The 23,332-nt window shown below is 42.2% G+C and overlaps 1 protein-coding gene across 1 annotated transcript; it reads left to right on the top strand.

Moving 5' to 3' along the window:
- The first annotated feature begins 210 nt into the window (after positions 1 to 210).
- On the top strand, positions 211 to 5,961 carry dla (deltaA). The gene is made up of 11 exons (XM_034187904.1): positions 211 to 355; positions 435 to 737; positions 1,009 to 1,069; positions 1,153 to 1,413; positions 2,123 to 2,183; positions 2,281 to 2,411; positions 3,854 to 4,023; positions 4,387 to 4,603; positions 4,692 to 5,454; positions 5,551 to 5,659; positions 5,735 to 5,961. Exons 1-11 carry the CDS (start codon positions 302 to 304, stop codon positions 5,738 to 5,740), a joined length of 2,136 nt encoding a protein of 711 aa, XP_034043795.1. The 5' UTR covers positions 211 to 301; the 3' UTR covers positions 5,741 to 5,961.
- Positions 5,962 to 23,332: the final 17,371 nt, after the last annotated feature.

The raw sequence follows: 23,332 nt of genomic DNA, 5'->3' as shown, positions 1-23,332 counted from the left end.
GGAACCAGCCTTTTTTACCCCGTTCTGCTTTACGCATTGGATTACCACCACGCACTTGGAGGATTTTTCTTTTGGGTTTCCAGCGCGCAGCTGCACACATAAAAGTTTTGGAATGTATTCTTTTTTTTTTCTTCCTCTCAGGACATGAATGAACTCGACAACGGCAGCAGTTAATGAGAACGCCCCGTGCTCAGTGCGCGTTCCTCACAGGGACTGAACAGGACTGAACAGAAGGAGAAACCCTGAGGACCAGACTTTTTCTTACGCTATTTATTTATTATTTATTGTGTATTTATTTAATATGGGGCGCGTCAACCTGCTCACTCTCGTCGTCATGTCCATGTTGCTGTGTCAGGTAAGCTTCTCCCCTAACCCTAACAATGAACTCCTCCTTCACTCTGTGCGTAACGCTAACAACCCGCTCTCCTCCGCAGGGGTTTTGTTCGGGAGTTTTTGAGCTGAAGTTGCAGGAGTTCCTAAACAAGAAGGGAGTACAGGGCAATAGGAACTGTTGTAAAGGAGGTCTGGCTTCGTCTTTCCAGCAACAGTGCGAATGTAAAACCTTCTTCAGGATCTGTCTGAAGCACTACCAGCCCAGCGCCTCTCCGGAGCCTCCGTGCACCTATGGCGGCGCTGTGACGCCCGTTTTGGGCTCCAACTCATTCCAGGTGCCCGATGCTATTCCGGAGAGTTCGTTCACGAACCCCATCAGGATTAACTTCGGCTTCACGTGGCCGGTGAGTACAGTCACAGCAGCAGCAGAATCGCGCCATTTTTGAGGGGGTGAATCCGTGCGTAAAAGCGCGCAGCGGCACGATTTCTGATCGCAGCCGCGGCGCTCGGCGGGCACGGGATGAGTGTTGGGTTTCACATGCGGTTTGAAACAGCATTCAGTGCAGTGAATGTGCGGGACAATCGCCTCGGGCATGCATGTGCTTGATGTTATCAGCGCACGTCTCCGCTGGCCACCTGTCTCTGGGCTACTCACGAAGCCATTTGTGTTCCCAGGGGACCTTCTCGCTGATCATTGAGGCATTACACACCGACTCCAAAGAAGACCTCGCCACAGGTAGGAATCAAAGGCCGACCTGCTCTCAGTTTACACACTTTCTTCACAATTTCACTTCTAATAAAAACTTCGCGCTGTGTTTACAGAGAACCCAGATCACCTCATCAGCACCATGACCACGCAGAGACATCTGACAGTGGGAGATGAGTGGTCACAGGACCTGCACACGGGCGGCGGGACCGAGCTGAAGTACTCGTACCGCTTCGTTTGCGACGAACACTACTACGGGGACGGGTGCTCAGTGTTCTGCCGGCCCAGAGACGACGCCTTCGGCCACTTCACCTGCGGGGAACGCGGGGAGATCGTGTGCGACGCCGGATGGAAGGGACAGTACTGCACCGAACGTGAGTCAAGCAACTTTTGAAGCGTGCTAAGATTAAAGAATAGTTATTAATTATTACAGAAACATTGTAAAATAAACCCGGTGTTCCATGGAAAACGTAAAAAAAAAAAAAACTTTTATTCTCTGATGCCGCTGGGAGGCAACTTGTGCGTAAAGACCACGCGCGCCCCGCCTTCTCCGCCACTTGATTTATTCAAGGAAAGTTTTGGCGAATAATCTCACGCGTGCCATAAATTTACATGCTGCCTTCTCATTCGCTGCTCTCGGAGTGGGCCGGGTTTTGATTGGCCGAGGCGGGGGTGGTATTGTTTGAAGTGGGCAGCTGCCGGCAAAGAGGAGACAATGGAGCAGCTGTCGCGCACTGGCAACACACTCGCCAGCTGTCCACTCTTATCTACCCCAATCTGAGACATTAAGGGGAGTGTGTGCACAGAATGAATAAAAAGAGTTTTGACCCGCAGCGAAGAAAAAAAAAAAAGAGGGTGTTGGGGCGGGTGGAGGGACTGGTGGGACTCACCACACTCACTCCTTTGTGCGTGATTGTAAACAAACAAACAAACAAAAAATTCTCCGATGATGAGGAGATTGAGTTGAAGGTTACAGAACGTCTTTCGGTGTTGCTTTGTATTCCATGTTCCCACAGCTGATCTAAGAATTACCTCATGTGTCTGAAAACATTTGATTTGATTTGATTTCATTATTATTTTCAGCAATCTGCCTGCCAGGCTGCGATGAAGAGCACGGCTTCTGTGAGAAACCCGGAGAGTGCAAGTAAGTTTCCAACACCTCACTGGAACATCAGGTAATTAGTGGGAGCATTAAGGTAATGGGAGTGGACTGATGAGTGTTCCTTCTAATTGGACAACAGGTGCAGAGTGGGATTCAAAGGCCGCTACTGCGACGAGTGCATCCGCTACCCGGGCTGCCTCCACGGGACCTGCCAGCAACCCTGGCAGTGCAACTGTCAGGAGGGCTGGGGTGGACTCTTCTGCAACCAAGGTGAGGCAAACACAGAGAGTCTAAAGAGTACATACCTCTGCCAAGACTTCATACACATCTCTGGAACTATTCAAGAAAAATGTTAGCAGGGTTACACAACAACTACAGAACTGATTTTCTTGAAACTCAATGAAAGGTTGGGGTAAGGGCCAAGATCGGATAACGCTTTATTAGTCCAGCACGGGGAAATCTGCAGTGTCTCAGCAGCACTGTGCAACAATACAACAGAGTAAAATGTGCAAACGGAAGGCAGGGTAAATAATTAGGCATGGTACAACACGAGAATGAAAACGACAGAAATACTACGTACAATGTAAGTAGGACACAAAGACCGTACGGTGGGTAGAACAAGTCCAGTGTGCGTACAGTGAAGAAGATTTACCAGAAGTATTGCAGTTTGTTTACAGTCTAATTCAGACACGTCAGGTGAATCAGTCTGTCAAGAAGAAAATCCTTAACTGTTGGAGCAGATCCAGTTAATGGAGTGGATCTGCTCCATTAATATACTAATATATACCTCACTTTCTTTGACATTGCAATATAGGGTATTTTCATGAATTTCTTGAGGGATAATGCAATCTATGTTCATATGCCTGATTCTTTTTCATGAAGATCTGTGTATTATCTCAGTAAATGAGGAAAAAGTCTGAAAAATGGCTGATCTTGAAATCTTGACAAAAGTAAAAATAAATAAATACACACACACACACTTTTTTTTTGATCGGCTTCATAGGGTATTAGTTTCTCTTTGGCCCATACCCAAAATTTTCACCAAGTCTCAAGAAAATCAGTTTAGTACATTTTGCATAATCCTTCTAACAGTCAGATAAACAGTATCGAAATCATTCCATCCTTGGTGGAGGGAATGATTTGGACATTTGGAGGTTAAAGTGATTAAAGTGAGCTGAATATGAATTAAATATTTATTTTGTAGCCAAACATAGAGAAGCATTAGCTCTAATGTCCCGTCTGAAGTCAAACAAATCCACAGGTGGGCAACATTTGGAAAGTGTCCACACGTGGACAGTTTTCTTTCATTACTCTTTAGGGATCATTTTTGGGGTATTCTTCACATTTCCACATGCACAAACCATCACAGGTTTCTGTAGAAATGCAGAAGATTAACTCAATCCCAACACTGACGCTGATATGAGCCAAGGGAGGACAGGAATGTTCTTGTGGTCCTCTCTCCACAATAAGGTATAAAACATCTATAAAGAGCCATGTGCAGGAAGACACAGAGACTCCAACATAAAAGCAGCAAAGTTCTGCTGAAGAAACAGTTGTTTGGAGATGAGGGCAAAGCAGATGAGCCAGAAGAGAAGAAAGAGGAGAAGGCGTCAAGTGTGGAAGAAGACAAAAGGCGCATTCTGTCTCTGCTGGTGTTGTCTCGCCATGTGTTCTGCTGAGGCCGATCCACATGTGCTGCTCTGTTTTTCCAGATCTCAACTACTGCACCCACCACAAGCCCTGCATGAATGGAGCCACTTGTAGCAACACGGGTCAGGGCAGCTACACCTGTTCCTGCCGGCCCGGCTTCACTGGGGCCAGCTGTGAGATCCAAGTCAGCGAGTGTGCTGGAAACCCCTGTCGCAACGGCGGAAGCTGCACTGTGAGTGGGGCTGGGCTTTTCTTTTGTTTCATGTTAGTGATCGAGCAATTTGGTTGTTCCCTCCACATTTGCGCCCCTTCGCTTTCAACATTCTTTGAAATGTCACACTGGCCTGCATATAAGACAAGATTGTTTTTTGTTTTTGCTGGAAGCACATCTGAAAATATGGGGTTGGGTTATAATCAGGGCCGTGTTATATTTGGGTCAACACAGTACATGAAAAACCAGTGAAGCTCCCAAAAATGTAACCTTTAAAAATAAACACTAAAAATGAAAGCAGATGTGAAGAAAGGCGTGTGACAGCTTTCAGCAGCTGCACCTGCTGCTGTTTAAATCTGTTCTGGTTTTTATTTCCTCCCACAGGACTTAGAAAACACCTACACGTGCAGTTGCCCTCATGGATTCTATGGCAACAACTGCGAGCTGAGCGCCATGACGTGCGCTGACGGGCCCTGCTCCAATGGTGGGCGTTGTACTGACAACGCTGATGGAGGATACTACTGCCAGTGCCCCACAGGGTATGCAGGATTCAACTGTGAGAAGAAGATTGACCACTGCACCTCCAGCCCCTGCTCCAACGGTAAGCCCCGCCTCCTCACCGGTGTGATGGCGATGTGTAAAGATCTTTGAGGTAAGGCATCTCCTGATGGATTCATCTTTGTTCGCAGGTGCACGCTGTGTGGACCTCGTCAACTCGTACTTGTGTCAGTGTCCAGACGGCTTCACCGGCATGAACTGTGACCACACAGGTGACGAGTGCTCAGCATACCCCTGCCAGAACGGCGGCACATGCCAGGAAGGTCCTGATGGTTACACCTGCACCTGTCCACCCGGATACACCGGCCGCAACTGTAGCTCACCAATCAGCCGCTGCGAACACAACCCTTGCCACAATGGAGCCACCTGCCATGAAAGGAACAACCGCTATGTTTGTGCATGTGTTCCTGGTTACGGTGGTCGAAACTGTCAGTTTTTACTGCCAGAGCACGCCGCCCTTCGGGGATCAGAGGTGCCCTGGATGGCAGTTGGTTCTGGAGTGGCCTTGGTGCTGCTGCTCTTGGCGGGATGCGCTGTACTTGTTGGATTTTTCTGCTCCAAAGTCGCGCGCAGTGGCCTAGGAGAGACAGCTGGTGAGACCGAAACAATAAACAACCTGACCAACAACTGTCACCGTGGTGACAGGGACCTGGCCATCAGCGTGATGCCAATGCCAGGTGTCAAAAACATCAACAAGAAGATGGACTTCTGCAGTGACCCAGACGAAGGATCTTCACCGGGGAGGAGCAGCTACAAGAGCCGCCATCAGCCTGCAGGCTACAACCTTGTGCACGAGGTCAACAAGGAGGCGGTGCTGGAGGCGGCCTGCGAGGAAAAGTGCCAATCCTCAGACTCCTTTGACTTCGAGGAGAAACACAGCAAACGTTTAAAATGGTAAAAAAAAAAAAAAATTCTTACTGGGAAAAAAAAACACAAATCAGAGTTTTGTGAGTCCAGTGAAAGTAACTTGTTTTTCTTTCTTTTCCAAAGCGATGCGACAGAAAGGAAAGCCCCAGAAACGTCTGCATGTGCGGACACCAAGTACAAATCTGTGTTTGTGATGTCAGAGGAAAAAGATGAATGTATAATTGCAACTGAGGTGAGATTTGAATTTTTGGGCTGTTCGACGTTGTTTGTCATTTGTCTAAGCTAACAGTGCGTTTGTTCCTTGCAGGTGTAGCGAGCCACCTGTGGGCTGCCCGTTGCACGTTTGCTCTATGGGAGAGTTTTTTGCTCCTTCAGATGCTGCTCTAACCCCAGGGGGAGGTGTCCCGCCTTGAGACTGCTGCTGATATTGAGACGTTTAACTGATATTCAGAGTGAGCTGGTTCTCGACTGGAAACTAAGCGCAAGCAGCGGCGGCGTGTGGGATGAGAACTGGCGGGGGGCTGAGACACTAAAGAAAAAGTAGCTTTCTGTTCTGCCTTATATTGGGGGAGTTCTGACAAATGGACACCGTTACGCAACAATGTTGCGCATTTGTGATGCTTTTTAAAAAATTTTTTGCAACATTTGCACCTGGGCCTTTTCTCGAACCCACATGCCGTTGCTGAGCGCAGGAACTGCATCAAACGGTGGATGTTTGGCCATAGTGGCCTGTTCTTCACGAGGATGTTAACGTGGGCTGTGCGCTCGTCGCTAACCTGTGGAGACTGTACGTAAATAAACTGAAGTGCATTTTTTTCCTTGAAGCCCCCCCACCCAGAAAACAAACGTTTCTGGCATAGTGTTGTTCTTTTTAAATTTTTTGGACATGAAATTTTTAAATAAATAATAATAATAAAAAAAAAAAAGTTTGTTTTTGATACACATTGTCCTTTCTGTAAAATAAAGGAAAAAATTAAGAAAAAAACATATCCTTTAAATTTATGATTTAATTTAATTTAATTTAATGACTGTGTTATTTTTATTTTGTAATGTATATTTGTGATGTTTGTACTGCTATTTAAGTTGTGTTTTTTATTATTATGTTGTTTGCAAAGGCACTTCAGGTCAAAGGGATTTTTTTTTTTAAAGAAATGTTATTTAAGAGGGACTGTTACTGTACAAATGATCTTGCTGTCTTGCTTTTTGAATGAAGGAATTAGCCAACACTATTTTTCCAAATAAATATTGCTAAATGGGAAACTATGAGTGCGTCTAACTTTGTTTTGTCCATCTGCAAGCGCTCTGAAGCTCTTCTTTCGGGGTCTGCGAGCAAAGTTAATCAGTAACATCTGTTGTCTTCCCCTGGTGACCCCATGGCGAGCTTTTCTATGCCCACACTGTTCACTGCTGCCAGAAGTTGAAAGTGTCTCCCTAGAGACGGCTAGAAGGCCTATTCATAATACACAATGTCCCTACGCTACATTTGCCGCTCTTATTTCTGACCCTAAAGAACACGTCAGGTAATTCATGGCTCAAAAGTGCAGAGCAATACCTCCTGGACCACATTTCCAGCTCCTTCACCAACTTTATTTGTCCGTTTTAACACAAAGAGCTGAACAGATGCTCCAAACGTTTGATCACAATGTGCAAACATTGTTATTCCAACACTAATTACACATCTCATTTTTAAAAGCAATTTCTTTGCAGGTGTTACTGCTGACAACATGACAGCACACAGACAGGAGCTGATGACTGATCAACAATAACATAAATACAGTAATAATAAAATAATAAAAACCTGATTATGTACAACTTGTTTATAGGACAACACATAAAAGAAATCACACATTTTTTAATAGGGCTGAAAGGAACAATATGTTTTGTAACCATTAATCTACAGATTTTTTTCTGATTAATCAACAATTCTTTCAATAGTCTATTGATTATTTTCTGATTAGTCCATTATCCTTTGGTTAACTTATAGTTCTTCCTGAGATTCAAAAAGACAGAAAATACTTTCCTAACATGTTTCAGAGCAGCAGCTATATATTCTGTTCATGACTAATGAATCTGTTGATTATAACCTGGATTAATCCAGGAGTTGTTTGGTTAATAGAAAGTCAGAAAATGGTGAAAAATATCGACTGGTGATTGTCAAAGTTCGGAATTACATCATCAAATTAATAATGTCCCCACAACTCAAACAGAGAAGAGGAATGAAACCAGAAAATATTCCCATTTAAGAAGATGAAATTAGAGAATTTGCACATTTAAAAATAAGAAGAAATAAACAGACTCTAAATAGTTACTCCATTACTAAAATAGTTGGTGATTAATAATCAATGAATCATTGCAACTCTAATTTTTAAAGAGTGAAACTTGTCACACTGTTTTGCATTCTTATGTCTATAAATATTATCCAATGCAAACCTGTTCATCTCATCTTCAACCGCTTATCCGGGTTCGGGTCGAGGGGGCAACAGCTCCGGCAGGGGACCCCAGACTTCTCTTTCCCAGCCACATTGACCACCTCTGACTGGGGGATCCCAAGGCCTTCCCAGGCCAGTCTGGAGATATAATCTCTCCACCAAGTCCTGGGTCTTCCCCGGGGGCTCCTTCCAGATCGACGTGCCTGGAACACCTCCCTTGGGAGACACCCAGGAAGCACCGAACCATCTCAGCTGGTTCCTTTCAACATGAAGGAGCAGTGACTCTACTCCGAGCTCCCCATGGATGAATGAGCTTCTCACCTTATCTCTAAGGCAAACACCAGCCACCCTCCAAAGGAAGTCCGTTTCAGCCGCTTGTACCTGCGATGAAGTTCTTTCGGTCATGACCCAACCCTCATGACCATAGGTGAGAGTAGGAACAAAGATTGACTAGTACACTCAACAAAAATATAAACACAACACTTTTGGTTTTGCTCCCATTTTGTATGAGATGAACTCAAAGATCTAAAACTTTTTCCACATACACAATATCACCATTTCCCTCAAATACTGTTCACAAACCAGTCTAAATCTGTGATAGTGAGCACTTCTCCTTTGCTGAGATAATCCATCCCATCTCACAAGTGTGCCATATCAAGATGCTGATTAGACACCATGATTAGTGCACAGGTGTGCCTTAGACTGCCCACAATAAAAGGCCACTCTGAAAGGTGCAGTTTTATCACACAGCACAATGCCACAGATGTCGCAAGATTTGAGGGAGCGTGCAACTGGCATGCTGACAGCAGGAATGTCAACCAGAGCTGTTGCTCGTGTATTGAATGTTCATTTCTCTACCATAAGCCGTCTCCAAAGGCATTTCAGAGAATTTGGCAGTACATCCAACCAGCCTCACAACCGCAGACCACGTGTAACCACACCAGCCCAGGACCTCCACATCCAGCATGTTCACCTCCAAGATCGTCTGAGACCAGCCACTCGGACAGCTGCTGGAACAATCGGTTTGCATAACCAAAGAATTTCTGCACAAACTGTCAGAAACCGTCTCAGGGAAGCTCATCTGCATGCTTGTCATCCTCATCGGGGTCTCGACCTGACTCCAGTTCGTCATCGTAACCGACTTGAGTGGGCAAATGCTCACATTCGCTGGAGTTTGGCACGTTGGAGAGGTGTTCTCTTCACGGATGAATCCCGGTTCACACCGTCCAGGGCAGATGGCAGACAGCGTGTGTGGCGTCGTGTGGGTGAGCGGTTTTCTGATGTCAATGTTGTGGATCGAGTGGCCCATGGTGGCGGTGGGGTTATGGTATGGGCAGGCGTCTGTTATGGACGAAGAACACAGGTGCATTTTATTGATGGCATTTTGAATGCACAGAGATACCGTGACGAGATCCTGAGGCCCATTGTTGTGCCATACATCCAAGAACATCACCTCATGTTGCAGCAGGATAATGCACGGCCCCATGTTGCAAGGATCTGTACACAATTCTTGGAAGCTGAAAATGTCCCAGTTCTTGCATGGCCGGCATACTCACCAATGTCACCCATTGAGCATGTTTGGGATGCTCTGGACCGGCGTATACGACAGCGTGTACCAGTTCCTGCCAATATCCAGCAACTTCGCACAGCCATTGAAGAGGAGTGGACCAACATTCCACAGGCCACAATTGACAACCTGATCGACTCTATGAGAAGGAGATGTGTTGCACTGCATGAGGCAAATGGTGGTCACACCAGATACTGACTGGTATCCCCCCCAATAAAACAAAACTACACCTTTCAGAGTGGCCTTTTATTGTGGACAGTCTAAGGCACACCTGTGCACTAATCATGGTGTCTAATCAGCATCTTGATATGGCACACCTGTGAGGTGGGATGGATTATCTCAGCAAAGGAGAAGTGGTCACTATCACAGATTTAGACTGGTTTGTGAACAATATGTGAGGGAAATGGTGATATTGTGTATGTGGAAAAAGTTTTAGATCTTTGAGTTCATCTCATACAAAATGGGAGCAAAACCAAAAGTGTTGCGTTTATATTTTTGTTGAGTGTAGACAGAGAGCTTCACCTTTTGGCTCAGCTTCCTTTTTGTCACAACAGTACAGTAGAGCGAATGCAACACCGCCCCTGCTGCACCAATTCTCCGGCCAATCTCACACTCCATTGTCCCCTCACTCATGAACAAGACCCTGAGGTACTTGAACTCCTTCACTTGGGGCAAGGCCGCATTCCCTACCCGGAGTAGGCAATCCATCGGTTTCCTGCTGAGAACCATGGCCTCAGATTTAGAGGTGCTGATCCCAGCCGCTTCACACTCGGCTGCGAACCAATCCAGTGAGTGTTGGAGGTCACAGGTCCATAAAGCCAACAGGACCACATCATCTACAAAACGCAGTGATGAGACCCTCCTCCCCCCAACTACACCTCGATATCCTGTTCATGAATATCACAAACAGGATTGGTGACAAGACGCAGCCCTGGCGGAGGCCAACGCCCACCTGGAATGAGTCCGACTTACTACCGAGCACCTGAACACAGCTCTCGCTTTGTGAGTACAGAGTTTGGATGGCCCTGAGAAGGGACCCTCTCACTCCATACTCCCACAGCACCTCCCACAGTATCTCCCGGGATACCCAATCATAGGCCTTCTCCAAATCCACAAAACACATGTAGACTGGATGGGCATACTCTCAGGCACCCTCCAGGATCCTTGTGAGAGTAAACAGCTGGTTGGTTGTTCCACGACAAGGACGGAACCTGCATTGTTCCTCTTCAATCAGAGGTTTGACTATCGGTCAAACCCTCCTTTCCAGCACCCTGGAGTAGACTTTACCAGGGAGGCTGAGTAGTGTGATGCGCCTGTAATTGGCAGACACTCTCTGGTCCCCCTTTTTAAATATGGGGACCACCACCCCAGTTTGCCACTCCTTAGACACTGTCCCAGACCTCAACACAATGTTGAAGAGACGTCTAATCCAAGACAGTCCCTCCACACCCAGAGCCTTCAGCATTTCTGGACGGATCTCATCAACCCCCGGGGCCTTGCCACTGTGGAGTTGTTTGACTACCTCAGTGACTTCCACCAGGGAGATTGATTTTGATCCCCCATCAGCTTCCAGCTCTGTTCCTACTATAGAGGGCACTCTGGTCTGATGCAGGAGTTCCTCAAAGTTTTCCTTCCAGCACTGGATTACGTCCTCAGTTGAGGTCAACAGAGTCCCATCCTTACTGTAGACAGCGTGGATGGTCCCTCATTTTCCTCTCCTGAGGTGCCTCACGGTCTGCCAGAAACACCTTAGTGCAGAGCAAAAGCCAGCACCAAGTTTGTTTTTCAGACGTTTTAGGCACATGTTTGTTTTCACTTAAAGAAAGAATAATTTTTTAAAAACTTGAGATAGAAGGTATTGAATTATCATTAAAAGTAATTTGTTCAATGTGTCAAAACTTTGCATACAGTAGTGTTCAGAATAATAGTAGTGCTATGTGACTAAAAAGATTAATCCAGGTTTTGAGTATATTTCTTATTGTTACATGGGAAACAAGGTAAAAGTAGATTCAGTAGATTCTCACAAATCCAACAAGACCAAGCATTCATGATATGCACACTCTTAAGGCTATGAAATTAGGCTATTAGTAAAAAAAAAAAAAAAAAAAACAGTAGGAAAGGGGGTGTTCACAATAATAGTAGTGCGGCAGTGAGTTCATCAATTTTGTGGAACAAGCAGGTGTGAATCAGGTGTCCCCTATTTAAGGATGAAGCCAGCACCTGTTGAACATGCTTTTCTCTTTGAAAGCCTGAGGAAAATGGGACGTTCTGTCAGGATGTGAGGTTCTGCCTGGTTGTGTTTTCATGCTTTTGCTATGTTTGCCTCGCTGTAGTCTTATTCTCTTGTCTGGGTTTTTCCTTGCTTGGGTTTTTCTGTCCCCGTCTCTCTTGGTTGTATCTCCTGTCTCTTGGTGGTGGGTGTTTCCCTCTCCCTGGCCACACCCGCATTCTGGTGAGTTCCACGCACACTTGCTCCCAATCTACACTTCATCACTTGGGTGTATTTAAGATCCTCTTTTTGTTTTGTTACCTCACCAGATTGATGCGCTCTATGCCTTCTCTCCAGGCGTCTTTGTCTTGTTCTTGACCTGCTTGCTTCCCGTGTGCTTTGACCTCTTGCTTGTATTTTCGACCACGCACCTGCCTGATGTATTTGCTCTTGTTCGCTTTGCTGGATTGCCTGCCCGTGTACCAGACCCTGTTTTTTGCCCAAGTAAACTGTTTTTGCCTACCAAGCTTTGAGTTCGAGTCCAGCATTTGCATCCTGTCACACCCGTTTTCCAGTCTTGATACGTTCAAGACATTGTTCAGAAGAACAGCGTAGTTTGATTAAAAAGTTGATTGGAGAGGAGAAAACTTATACGCAGGCTGTTCATCTACAATGATCTCCAATGCTTTAAAATGGACAAAAAACCCAGAGACGCGTGGAAGAAAATGGAAAACAACCATCAAAATGGATAGAAGAATAACCAGAATGGCAAAGGCTCACCCATTGATCAGCTCCAGGATGATCAAAGACAGTCTGGAGTTACCTGTAAGTGCTGTGACAGTTAGAAGACACCTGTGTGAAGCTAATTTATTCGCAAGAATCCCCCGCAAAGTCCCTCTGTTAAATAAAAGATGCGCAGAAGAGGTTACAATTTGCCAAAGAACACATCAACTGGCCTAAAGAGAAATTGAGGAATAATTTGTGGACTGATGAGAGTAAAACTGTTCTTTTTGGGTCCAAGAGCCGCAGACAGTTTGTGAGACGACCCCCAAACTCTGAATTCAAGCCACAGTTCACAGTGAAGACAGTGAAGCATGGTGGTGCAAGCATCATGATATGGGCATGTTTCTCCTACTATGGTGTTGGGCCTATACATTGCATAACAGGTATCATGGATCAGTTTGGATATGTCAAAATACTTGAAGAGGTCATGTTGCCTTATGCTGAAGAGGACATGCCCTTGAAATGGGTGTTTCAACAAGACAATGACCCCAAGCACACTAGTAAATGAGCAAAATCTTGGTTCCAAACGAACAAAATTAATGCCTCGCAGATGTCAAGAAATCATGAAAAACTGTGGTTATACAACTAAATACTAGTTTAGTGATTCACAGGATTGTTAAAAAAGCAGTTTGAACATAATAGTTTTGAGTTTGTAGCATCAACAGCAGATGCTACTATTATTGTGAACACCCCCTTTTCTACTTTTTTTTTTTACTAATAGCCCAATTTCTTAGCCTTAAGAGTGTGCATATCATGAATGCTTGGTCTTGTTGGATTTGTGAGAATCTACTGATTCTACTGGTACCTTGTTTCCCATGTAACAATAAGAAATATACTCAAAGCCTGGATTAATCTTTTTAGTCACATAGCACTACTATTATTCTGAACACTACTGTATATTTGCAGAGAAAATTTCATTAGCTCCACAAGTATTTGGAGCGTGAGACTTTTGCCTCGAGGCACCAACACGATGGAAACAATCAGGATGTGCTTGGGTTTTAACGAAAACAGTCATTTGCATACACAGCCCTCCCCCCCACCTCAGTTTTTATAGAAGTTACTTTTACAGCAGTTTTCTTTTGACACCTCAGAGGATGGATACATGAACATTTCAGTCACTGAATACATCTTCTCAAAAACTGACTGCAAGAAAATTAGTGAGGGAAGTCACCAAGGCACCCATACAACTCTGAAGAAACTGTGTGGCTTTGACTGGAGAAACTGTGGATCGTGCAACTTTTGTCTGTTGGATCACCAGTTAAACAGGTGGAGCAGCAGAGAGAAGGTTTTCAGTTTGCCAGAAGACACATGGGAGACTTCAGCCTAGATGAGCTGTTTTTGTTTTGTTTGGGTTTTTTTTTTGGGGGGGGGGTCCAATGTCACATAAGTCACTCTGCACACACATGAAGCACAAATAAAATGCATCACTGTGCACAGAATCTATGGACTTTTAACAAGGAGTCACTGATTTTTGATCCACATCATCATGAAAGATAAAAAAAATATTTGGTCTGTTTACATTTCACACAAATGCTTCGTAAATCCCCTTTTCTAATTCTTTTTTAAATGTCCAGCAAATATGCCAATTGCACTCAGACAAAGACAACTGTAAATCATCAGGCCTCTGTTTATAACCCGGTGGCATGATGGGAACAGACTTCAATAGACAATGATGGAATTGACAATGGGCCACACAAAAGGCCACCCTCAGGAGAGGCTGTGTGTCTCTCGGCATGCTGGGAGCAAGAAAGTAACAGGAACAGATGTTGTTGAGTAACAGATGCCTTCTGGCCAGAGTTCAGCCGCAACCCGTCAGACATTTCAAAGAAGAGAAAAAAGATCTCTACGGCCCTCCAAGAGCAGACCTCACAATGGCCCACTGAGATGATAGAGATTTGGAGTAATTACACCTCATGTTTGATAACACAGGGTTCTGTGTGAATTTTGAACAGGCACCCAGCCTTAATCCAGACGACCTTCTAACTGCTAAAGTTAAACAGATATGATCTTGACTTCCATTATTACTACCAGAAAGGCAATATGTGCTGCTATCGATGTATCTTAAGCTCATCCAATCATCTAGCAGCGGCCATGACAAATGAACGGCCGACAGGACGGCCTGTGTGACCAGAGTGTACATACGACATCCGGCGAGCTCGTTGCACAATAGCGGAGAAAGTACCAGCAACAACTGTCAATCACAACACTTCTCAACATTTCAACCAGAGTCCAAACTTCACACATTCTCCAGAAAAGTTGGCTCCTCAGAATGGAGAAGGTGGAGAGCCACGCCCTACTTTCTGTGGCTTATTAGGGTCAGTACTTCTCAATCAGCCCTTGCACTTTATGAGCATCTTCTTTCAACAGATGTTTTCTTAGGACTTTCTTAAGATGCTCATCCGCTAAAAGACAAGAAAGAAATAAAGGACCACCGAACAACTCATCAGTCAATGGTACTGACGATACGATACATATCATGATAGACCCGTCACAACTCCATACAGTTCCCCCTACCAAAACAACATCACAGTGCAAACTGTTTATGTGTGAAACAACCTGTGGTGAAATGTTTAACTTTAAAGAAAAATCATTAAGTATAAATTGTGTAATCTTTGACAGAATGTTTCCTATTTGGATACTTTATAAATCATTTATGATTCTTACAGTGCCCTCAAGACATCATGGCAAGATTTATTTTTTTAATCAAGGTATCATGTGCTCAGTTTGCTAAATCATGATCTTGTTTCCCTAAAGCGTGCACTCCTTTTATTAACTGTCAGCAGTGGCAGCAGAGAAGCCCACCGAAAGGAAACAGCAGCCCACAGAGCAGAGTCAGAGCACTGATGCAACCTACGTGGTCGTGACTGCCACTCTCATATCGGCCTCTACAGCCACTAGAGGCGCTGCTCAAGACGTGCAGTCAACTAATTATTGGCCAGATATTTTCACCCATGGACTGCCATGACCAACGGATGCTGATGAGCACTCGTTTAATTAAATCATGCTCTCACTTGCACTCATTTTACTCAATCGTGCAGTCATTTAAGTAAAGCAGGCACTTGTTTTATAAAATTGTGAACTCATTTACAAATGCACTCCTTTTACTAAGTGTGCACTCATTTAAGTGTGCAATCATTTTATTAAATTGTGCCTTCATTTAAGTAAAGCGTACACTCATTTAAGTAATGAGTGCACTCTAAGTAAAGCATGTGCTCATTAAATCATGCATTTTATTAAATTGTGTACTCGTTTAAGTAACGTGTGCACTCGTTCTTTTACAACTCGCATTCATTTTATTAAATTGTGCACTCATTTACGTAAAGCGTGCACTTGTTTAAATAAAGCAGACATTCATTTTATTAAATTCTGCCATAGATTAAGTAAATTGTATACTCGTTTTATTAAATTGTACACTCTAAGTGAAGCATGTGCTCATTAAATCATGCATTTTATTAGATTGCGTACTTGTTTAAGTAAAGTGTGCACTCATTTTATTACATGCATTCATTTTATTAAATTGTGCCCTCATTTAAGTAAAGCGTGCAGTTATTTAAAGTATGCACTTGTATTAAATTGTGCACTCATTTTACAAAATCATACACCCACTTTACTAAATCACATTTTACGAATTCAATCCCTGAACTTACAAAATTGTGCTCTTGCTTTATTAAATGGCGTGCTCGTTTTCACTAAATTGTGCCCTCAATTTGTATTTTTGTGAGCTTTTTACTTAATCGGGTGCTCATTTCAGTTAATTGTGCTCTCATTTTAAACAAATAGTGTTGCCTTTTTATTCACTCCTTCACACAGTCTAGATCAGTGGTGTCCAAGACATTCCAGACATGTCCAAGTGGGTGCAGGTTTTCGTTGCAACCACAGACTCCAGCAGGTGATTTTAGTGTTTAACATCACTCAGATGTGCAGATGGGACGAGTTCATCAACTCACCCACAAAGCGGCAGAGGAAACTGGGCTGTATGACATCAAGACATATTTGGCTGCTTGTTCATCTTCAATAGAGTCATGTTGTTGTGTTTGTAACCTACAACGCATTAACACAATGTGAGCACTGACGGCCTCTACATTTCTTTTCGGTTGACAGCGACCGTCACAGAAAGCACCGACGCTTTGGACTTGAACATATCACTAAACAGTGTGTGTGTGTATATGAGGAAGTGAAGAGATGAACTGTGCTTTTTTCATGTCTGGGGGACACAATCTGGAGCTGCAAGAGAAATGAAACAGAAAACCACCTGTTTAGTACAGCACATAACTGAAGCAATCCTGCAAATGGTGATAGAAGCACCAAATTTGGCACAAATACTCTTTAGTCATCCTCTCATTGGTACTCTGGGTCACCACAGGAAATCCAGGGTGGACCTGCATGTTGAATAGTCACAAGTGTTACGCTGGATGGCCATCCTGATACAACTTTTATTACATGGAGAAATGTGGCAGGGGTGGGGTTTGAAGCGCGAACCTGTCCCACTCAAACCAAGCACACTAACCACTTGGCCACCACCCCTGCTAAATATTCCTTAGACACTGCTCTTAAAAAACAAAACAAAACAAAAAAAAAAAACGATTGGCCACTTGAATTCTCACAGCCAGGTAGGGGTCAATTCATGAACTACACAGGGGTCAAAATTAAAAGATGCTCTGATCATATTGAAAACTATACCACATTATTTGTCTGATCATAAAGATTGCAAAAAGGTATAGTTTGGACTATCTATGATTGAATGTTCTGGAGTTACAGGGTAAAAACAGCAAGAATGGTGACAAAAGTCAATTTCAGTTTGTACAGGGGTCAAAAGTTAAAGTTGTTCCAATTTTGGTTATTAAAAAAAAAGTGGTGCAAATTATTGGTTGAGCTAATAGGAATAATAAATGGAATAGTTTTGACTGTGCTGAATGCTTGGTCTGCAAAGTAAAGGCCAAACAATGTCAACGTCCATTGGATTCTATTGCATGTGACATATGTAACATGATAACTAAGCGTGACATGATGCAAATTATTCACTCAATAATATGCACTTCTTACCAAAATTAGAGCAACTTTAACTTTTGACCCCTGTACAAACCAAAATTGACCTTTGTCAAGATTGTTGCTGTTTTTACCCCATAACTCAAGAACATTTAGTCATAGATAGTCCAAACTATACCTTTTTTAAATCTTTGTGACCAGACAAATAATGTGGTATATTTTTAATACAATTGGAGCATGTTTTAATTTTGACCCCAGTGTAACTGTTCAATTGACCCCTACCTCGCTGGCTATTGAAAATTCAAGTGGCAATTTTTTTTTTTTTTTTAAAGAGTAATGTCTAATTTGGTGCCTCTATCACCATTTGCAGGATTCCACTGTAATTATTCAGTTATCTGCTGTACTATATGCAACGCACCACAGAACAATAAGCATGTAGTGAAAAGTTCTTGTTCCACCTAAGCTTCGTTTTTAATGTCAAAATCTAAAAAAAGAACTTAATGGTTACAGAACAGAGTGCTTGTTTGCACCACAAAAGCAAATCTCCACTTTTATCTTCACTGTCTGCAGTGTTTGCTTAATATCCCCCAAAAATAAAATAAAAAAATCTTGCCATGACCTCTTGAGAGCGCCGTAGGTCCTTCTGCAAACGATCATTATTTTTGTCCATGTAGTATATGACTTTTCATGGTATCAGACACTCTAAATAATTAGATTTGATAGCCCACAATACCATGATCATGTTATGAAACATATTGTTCCAGCCTTAGCTAAGCTTTGTGTTTTTATAAATTCAGCATCATGCTGATCATTAAATTGGCCCTTTTTTCTGATTATGGAGTAGTCATGTTTATTATTAACAATAACATTTTTTTGAAATGTGTCAGATGTTCAAGCAGCTGTACAACAATTCTGAAATAAAATTCAATTAAAAACTAAATTAAATCTTAACCTATGAATGTGTAAAAGTGTTTTCTGCCACTGTAGCCCACAATCACAACAGCTGTCAATCAATGTGAACCACACAACCATTTGGCCTGAGCCATAGAAGATTTTATTTCGAGAAAGAAATCTTTGAAATCAGTCATTTTAAAATTGAATTAATTCATTGAGTACAACATCTAATTTCTCAAAAGTTAAAATCATGCCTTTAGTCTTTTTTTTTTAAACACATAAAAGATGGAGGTTTATGACATGATTTTAGAAAATGAATTTTTTTCTAACATATTTAATCTCCCTTAACGAAATATGAATGTAGAAAAAATGCAAAATGATCTACTTTCCTCCCCCAAATTAAAATAAAGCCAAGGGAAAAAAAAAAAAAACACATAGCAAAAAGGCATAAACAGTACATTACGAAGCGCTGACATGGCTTTAAAGCACACATATTACAGTACTGTACAAAGGTCCGCCTCAGACAAAATGCACCAGAACCACTGCTGAGGGTCGATCAAACCTCAGAAACAGATCAACACTGCTTATTTACCAAACACCAGCCAGAGCACAGCGCCGCCTACTGAAAAATGAGGTAAATATTTTTGAAAAAGCACCAAAATTTTGGCATTAAAAATTTTATTCTAGCTTATCTCCAACAGAGTTGGAACTGAAAGCATCTCATTGCAGCTACCCGAAAGATTTTAAAACATTTTTTTTTTCTTCCCCTTGCAGCCGCGGTCCTGTTGAGACTGCAGATGAGGTTGTGATCTTCAGAAGCCGATGAACACATGCGGCCATGGCCATTTCGCGTAAATAAGCAGTTTTTTTTAAACTCCATATTTAAATGGGACATCAAATGTCAAGATTTAGAGTGAAGTCCCGACAATTTGCTGGATTCACTGCTTCGGATTAACACACAATTTTGTTTAAAAGGGTCTTGATTAAATTTTTAGTCATCACTCAAAATCTCTCTCATCAAAGTCCTGTTAATTAGAAGGCTCCTAAAAACACTTAAAACGACTGAGTATCATAACTGCTTGGACCTAGACACATTCAGCATAACAGGACCGACTGTCGCCCTTTTGTTATTTTTATTTTTTCCTGGCAGTGCGAAGATGAACACAAACAGCAAAACTGACCCTTAAATCCATTTTATGGCATTTGTTAATTCGGTATTGAGGATCTTTGCTTGTTGCCAAATTACGCACAAATCCTGTTCTATCCTATCCTGGGACAAAAGAGGCTTTTACATTTTATTTTTTCAATGCAACATTAATATAGTCACATTATGAAAGAAATGTCAACATTAATTTAATAAATTCAAAGTATTCCGGTCAAAATATTTTTACTTTTACTGCAACTGACAACAGAGCAGCGTCATGTATGTGATACCTGGTAAAACGCCAGCGAAATTATGAGAAAATATGTTTGGACTTTCAAATGAGCTCATCTTTTAAAGCCACACCATCTGACTGCAGAGTCAGGGCCAAACGTATTTGGACAACTTTGTAGCGTAGCCTCTGTATACCGGAAAATCAATCGCGATATTCTTGTGGCGTTGATTGCCAATTTGTATTCAACAGATTTAACAAAAATATCACATTCATCGTTTAATTATAGCTGGTGTCTGCATTTTCAGAGCCTTTCAATAATTGAGCAAACTGAACGGCAAAGTATTATTTTTAATAAAAACCACATTTACAGCCACTTTTCTTCAGACACTTAGGAAATGGACATTTCCAAGTCTCTGCAAGGTTTGGACTTCATTTACACCAGTTATTGAGAAATATAAAACAGTATGGTATCACATGGTAAATCTACCAATAGTAGGCAGGTGTCAAAAAAACTGTCGGCGCAAGAAGATGACTAGTGAGGGAAGCCACCAGGACACCCACCACAGCTGTGGCTGTGACAAGAGAAACTTCACACGATGCAACTTTTGTCTGCTGCATTACCAGTTTTACAGCTCCATGGTGGAGTGACACAGAGAAGGATTTTCTTAAAAGAAAGTAGTGAAATTTCAGGTAGTTTGACAGAAAGCATGTGGAAGATGAAAGCCTAGATTTGACCTGTTGCATGAAAATCCTTCTCTGCTCCACTCCACTGTGAAGCTGTGAGTGGTGATGCAATATGCAAAAGATGCACAAAGTAGTTTATCCCATCACAACTACAGAAGCTGGTCACTCCTGGGTGTCTTGGTGGCTTCCCTCACTAATCTCCTTAGTCTTTTTTAAAAAAAAAAAAGAAAAAAAAAAAGATTTACCATACAGTGTGTATTTACTGATGATTGATGTAAATCAAGTCCAAGTCATATTCAGTGACTTGGAGAGGTTTGTTTTCAATCCCTGACCTTTTGGCTGTAAAAGTAATGATTTGTTATGCTTCGGGTTTTGCATGCACATTGTTGTTTTGACTTTTATATATCTTTTATTTATGTCATGTTGTAGAGATTAGCTTTCACTGAGTTAAAAGGTCATTATTTTATTTAAATATACATAGCCTGAATTATGTAATTTTCTAAATTTGATATCATTACAAAGTTCTGATATGTCAAAGCTCAACGGGTCACAAACCTTCAAGAGCCACTGCATATGTATTAATTATATAATAACATTAATTCATGTGATTTATATTCCATTTCACCAGCCCGGTTTCTAACCCGAACACAGCAATGTTTTGTGCTGTTCTTTGCACTTCTGCCACTGAAATAGTCTCTTTAAAGTCCCTTTCAAACTTTTTCTACCAGTCTGTCTCCATGGTAACATGATCAAAATGACCACAAATAACTGTTAAAAGTGACAATTTTACAAGTTAAAATTTCTGACCAAGTTCCTGCATGGCTCCACTGAACTACAGGCAAATCCACAGCAACCCCCCCCCCCCCCCCCCCCCAAGGAAAAGATAGGCCAATTATTTTGGAATCAACTGCAATTTTTAGTTAATGAAATATTGTTCCTTAAAATCTCATCCTAGTCTTGCCCCATTTTTACTGGTCATTGATGGATTCTGTTAGCATTAATTAGTGTGTTAATTAATTAGTGAGTTTCTTCAAGTCCCACAAATGGCTTTATTTATTTATTGGCGGGGGGGGGGGGGGGGGGGCAAGCTTCCTGTAAAATATAAATCCATGTATGACTAATCATCAGCTCTATTTGATACAATATCTCCTTCATAACCTATAGCCTGAAGAATGTGGGACCAAATCAAATTACGCTCGAGAACAACCTTGTAGAAGAAGTTCCATCCTGTTCTTCTCAGACCACAAAAGTGAGCTGGTTGTACTTTTCAGCTGCACACAAGTTCATCCTGACAGCACTGCAGAGAACAATGATACAAGCACTTCAATTACAGCACAAGGCCAACATTTAAATACATAAACTAAGTTACAATTCTGACCAGATGTGATTATGGTAATGGTTGGAAACCCCAACCATTTCACTTTGAAACAATCAAATCTAAATTAGCTGAACCGATCAGACAGAATGGTGTGAGTGAATAAAAAGAAGAGTCGTCGTGTATGTTAACTCCCGTACTGATCGGATTGTCTACCATCTAACACAAGCCATAAAAGCCAACAAGTGTCACATCTGAAGAGAGCCATGAAGGAACTTCTCAGTGACGTTCGTTTAACAGCCGATACATCCACATTACAACCGTGTCTGAAAAAGGGCTTAATCATCTTGAAGGTGGTGTTTAAAAATGTTTTTAAATCAGCCGGAGGCCAAACAGTTGAGGGGAGAAACACCACTGAGGTCTAAGCAACATGATGTGCAAACATAACTGTGCATAGAGAGATCAAAACGTAATAAATATTAATGTGATCATTAAAATCATCACAAGCTTTGACTGTGTCAACACTTGTTGGGGTGATTGTACATTTTCATGATACATTTAGCCTAACAAAAAAATTTTTAATTTTTAGTGCTACGAGAAAAGTTTTCTTTATATAAGCAACACTTCCCATTTATTAACCAGAGTCCCAAAAAGACAAAACGCAAACACTCAAAAATCCTGATAGAAACGATTGATTTGTCATCTGTTTTCATCCAAGTTTAGCTTCCTCCAAATGGCTCTTATAGGTTAAAAATATTTGAGGAGTTTATTTGGAAAAACAAACACATGGCATTTGTTAGAACATAAAAGTTGAAATGACTGTCAGGAAAATGACTTCTAAAGCCCCCAGTAACACCAAGAAAGCCCCGCGAACATGGTGATGTAGCGATGTCTTGGACGTTCTAGAGCCCCTTTAAGTGCAGAGTCAACTATTAGTTAATGTAAAGTTACTTAAACCTACTCACTGCTGGGCAGTCTGACTTTACACCATGAACACACATTTGTGTTCAAACAGGTTCAATAAACTAGTTTTCAAGCGGGCTATTTGGATTAGCGCACCACTATAGCAACAACGACAGGCACCCGAGCTTGACAGCCATCTCAATTACTACCACAATAAATAAAATAAAAATAACTTTTTACACTTATGGGCCATTCTACAGTAATGGAATTACAATGGCAGCAAAACCCAGCTATTACTTAAGTTTATCATTTAATAAATTTGCTGACTGTAATTCTGTTACCGCAGAATTACTCGTATACTCTGGGAGAGTAGTACTTTGTGAGACTGATAACAAAAGCTGGGTTTTCATTACAGATTTGCACAATAGAGCCTATCCCAGCAATCATAAGGTGTAAGGCAGGGTTCACCCTGGGCAGGATGTCAGTCTGTCACAGGGTCACATACAAACACATTCACACCTAGGGACAATTTAAAATTTCCAATTCACCGAACCTGCATGTCTTTGGATGTGGGAGGAAGCCGGAGCACCCAGAGAAAACCCACATGAACACAGAGAGAACATGCAAACTCCACAGGTGGGAATTGAACCCATGACCTTCTTCCTGTGAGACAACAGTGCTAACTACTAATCCACCGTGCTGCCACACATGTTTCTATTGAACATATTTTCAATTCCATATGCCTAATGACAACCACTA

The sequence above is a fragment of the Thalassophryne amazonica genome, chromosome 15, assembly GCF_902500255.1.
Source record: "Thalassophryne amazonica chromosome 15, fThaAma1.1, whole genome shotgun sequence".
In the NCBI taxonomy this organism is placed as follows: Eukaryota; Metazoa; Chordata; class Actinopteri; order Batrachoidiformes; family Batrachoididae; genus Thalassophryne; species Thalassophryne amazonica.
Note: the sequence above shows the minus strand (reverse complement) of the source record. Positions and strands in the feature narration are given on the sequence as shown.